Here is a 3562-nt window from a genome sequence, read left to right on the forward strand (position 1 = left end):
GCATGTGGTTGAGAGGACTTGAGAGCTTGACTTGGACTTTTAGACTGTGCTGACCAGACACAAATGGTTCTCCTGAGTCCCCACCTTCTTTTCTCAGTTAATCACAACCATGTTTCTTCTTTTAAATTCATTCAAACGTTTATCTCTCTACATTGCAGATGGTTTGGCCAGTCCTCCTCCATCCCATTCTCCACCTGGACCAACACTATGTTGTGGACTGGCCTCCACCTCCATCAGCGTCTATGGGGTTTATTCATCTATCCCAGCAGCATAATGACATCATCTGCCAAGACTCTAACCACCTAAACACTATGGACTGTTTCGTGTACATTTTTGTATCACAAATACATTTTAATAATTATCAGTCCTAGGATTAATCCGTATTAAAATAACAATCAACTATAAAGCTACAACTCACAGTAAAAATACCTAAATTCCATGTTTTTAGATTTTACTAAATGTCAAATAAAGATGATAAAGGCAAAACTATAATTGAATTTAATGCAATTAAATCTTAACATTCTGTTTATTAATACACAAGTTAATGTTGTCTAAACTCACATTTAAATATACAACTACAACCCTCACGACTTTAGAAAGATTATGATGGAAACTGCATGCTTCTTTTTGAGATCTGTGGTTCCAGAGTTTCCAGGCTAACCATTCACAATCAATTTCACAGATTTGACTTAGATGACAGATGACCGTTGCAGGTGACACCAAGATACCGCTGTGCACGTTTACAGTAGACCAACTCTACACCCTTTTTAGGGTGCTGGAGGATTGGTAAGAGTTCGCTCATCCAGTCCACACGTGTTTTGGGAATTTGGAGAAGGCGTTCGACCGTGTCCCCCGTGGTATCCTGTGGAGGGTGCTCTTGAAGTACGGGGTGCGGGGAGCTTTACTGAGGGACCTGTTCCCGGTGCATGTTGGACTCCGGCAGGGCTGCCCTTTATCCCCAGTTGTGTTCATAGTTTTTATGGACAGGATTTCTAGGCGAAGCCAGGGGCCGGAGGGGGTCTGGTTTGGGGACCACAGAATTTTATCTCTGCTCTTTGCAGATGATGTTGTCCTGTTGGCTTCATCAAGCCAGGACCTCCAGCATTCATTGGGGTGGTTTGCGGCTGAGTGTGAATCAGCTGGTATGAGGGTCAGCACCGCTAAATCTGCCCCATGTGGGGGAGTTTAAGTGCCTTGGGGTCTTGTTCACGAGTGAGGAAGATCGGGTCGTGAGATCGACAGGTGGTGGAACAGCGTCCGTAGTTATGCAGTTGCTGTACCGATCGGTTGGGATGAAGAGAGAGCTGAGCCAAAAAGCAAAACTCTCAATTTACTGGTGGATCTTTGTTCCAATCCTCCCCTATGGTCATGAGCTCTGGGTCATGACTCAAAGAACCAGGTCCCGAATACAAGCGCCTGAAATGAGCTTCCTCCATAGGGTGGCTGGGAGCTCCCTTAGAGATAGCCCAAATTGCCCCAAACTGGAATGCTCTGCCTTTGCTTCACTAACTCAGCTAAAGCTTTTAAATCACACCTGAAGACCTTTTGAATTTCAGCAGGCTTTTTATCCAATCGTGGATTTTTATAGTAGTACCATTTTGTAATTTTATGGGTTTTTTTTATCATAAATTTGTCTTACATCTTCCTTTGTCCTGTCTTTTAAGTATTTTTGTCGTGTATTGTAAAGCACTTTGTGATATTTTTCTGGGAAAAGTGCGATAGAAAAAAACTTTACTCATTTACTCCACTGTGAATTATTAAACCGTTTTTCTAAGCTACTGCTAATAAATATTACCTGGGTCAGTCCACTCTACTTGATGCTGCTTCCAGGTTTTATCAGCTACTGTTCAGAGGTTTGGGAAATACTTCTCAACAGTAACAAAACTCAAATTTTCCAATTTTAAAAAGAGCTGTTTAAGTGATTCCTGAGGCTGGTTTTTGGGATCATACTGATCCACTTTAGTTAAGCTCTTGATTACTGTGACATTATTGAAATTTGTGTTCAAGATCAAAAACAAGCATTTTAGGGTCATTTAGGGTCAAAGTTTCGTGGCAGAGATGGAGTTCATGATTGAAAAAGTGTCTTTACCTTTAAAACAGGAGAAATAGAGACTATGCTGACGTAAAATAGTGGAATGAATTGGGTATTGTGGCTCCACCTGAGAGCACACTGTGACTGAATTATTACCATTGCTAATCCATTTCTTGTGCAATACTTCCTGTGGTTTGGGAATAGGGAATTAGGAATTGCTGTAATTCTGTTTTTACTCTCTGTATTGTTTTTTAAATCTCTGGGTGCTTCTTGAGAAAAAAAACGAGAGAATGAACATATCAGCAGTGAGTTCACTGACACCTGGGAAGTTGAGCTCTCTTCTGTTTAAGTTCACTGAAAACAGAAAGGAAGAACTTCACTCGAAAGTGGGATCAAACAGAAAACCTCCATGTTTCAAAGAGTTCTGCGGGGAAACCCGACCTGGGACGATCAGCTTTACGTCCTCAGTGTTTGAGCAAATTACAGGAAAACCCAAACTGTTTCCAAATAAAAGGGTAGAGGTTTCTGAAGCACAGAATTGAGTTGATCAAAGATTTCTAGAATTTGTCAGTGTGATCCACCTTAAACGACCGTCTTCCATCACACCTCAATACATGAGGTGTGATGGTAGCTGTGACACCTGATGGTGTCACAGCTACCAGCTACCTCGGTTTCAGTCTGAAGAGTCTCTAAATGTTAGGTCTGCAGCTACAGAAGTCCGTCAGGACAGACCTGCTCTGTGTCAAACCAGACTGGGGGTGAACATGATCAAACTTGGTGAGGAGCCAAAACCTTCTCAGCCTTTTCCCCTCAGTGCACTGATGGAAACAGTGTGCGCTCTTCTTACCTTGCAGCTTCGGAGGAACAGAGTTGGTCCTGTGGCTCCAGAGGGTCTGAGGCGTGGAGCTCTGCTGCTCCATGTGCTCTGCGCTCAGACAGAAAGAAGGATGTGAGTGTGAGAGCACCTGCTGGGCCGCACACCTGTCCTGCATGCAGAGGAGCTCAGATCACCCTTCTTCTTTGGTCTCCCACACACAGGCCGGCTCATGAGTGCAGAGCTCACATCCTGTTCCATTGTATGAGTCATTGTCAGGTTGCACACGCAAAAGATGAAGTGTGCAGGAACACCTCACCTCCCCCACCGGCAAACTGTTGGCAGGAAACGAGCCGCCTCTCAGCACGGGTGCATGATGCAGTGCAGTGGAGGAAGAAGCTGCAGCAGGAGTCACCTGATCGCGCTGGCAGGAGGGGTCCAGCTGGGTCACAACATCCTCAAAGTCCAGCTCACCGACTGTGATGAAATCACACAAACAGCTGACAGCTCTAATGTTTTGGGATCCTTTGTTCAAAATAAATGTCAGCAGATGACTGGTTGTTCTGGTTGGTCACAAGAGCAGCAGACTTTTTTCTGTCTGACAGTCGTGTCTGCAGGAAAACACCAACCGTGTCGATTCTCTGACTTCATTTTCTCTCAGTTACTTTACGTCACTGAGGCGGCCTACTTTTTGTGAGGACTGGTTACTTATTTTA

The 3562-nt window shown here is 44.1% G+C and overlaps 1 protein-coding gene across 1 annotated transcript in view; it reads right to left on the bottom strand.

Annotated features, from left to right (window-relative positions):
• Window positions 1-3308, bottom strand: part of LOC101166454 (capping protein, Arp2/3 and myosin-I linker protein 2) — an 80779-nt gene extending 77471 nt beyond the window's left edge. Inside the window, exon 1 of the mRNA XM_023955527.1 lies at window positions 2880-3308. Within this exon, the coding sequence (XP_023811295.1) occupies window positions 2880-3024 (145 nt within the window). The 5' untranslated portion in view covers window positions 3025-3308. The remainder of the gene's footprint in view (window positions 1-2879) is intronic.
• Between the last annotated feature and the right edge of the window lie 254 nt (window positions 3309-3562).

This window comes from Oryzias latipes, chromosome 6, assembly GCF_002234675.1.
Source record: "Oryzias latipes chromosome 6, ASM223467v1".
Lineage (NCBI taxonomy): Eukaryota > Metazoa > Chordata > Actinopteri > Beloniformes > Adrianichthyidae > Oryzias > Oryzias latipes.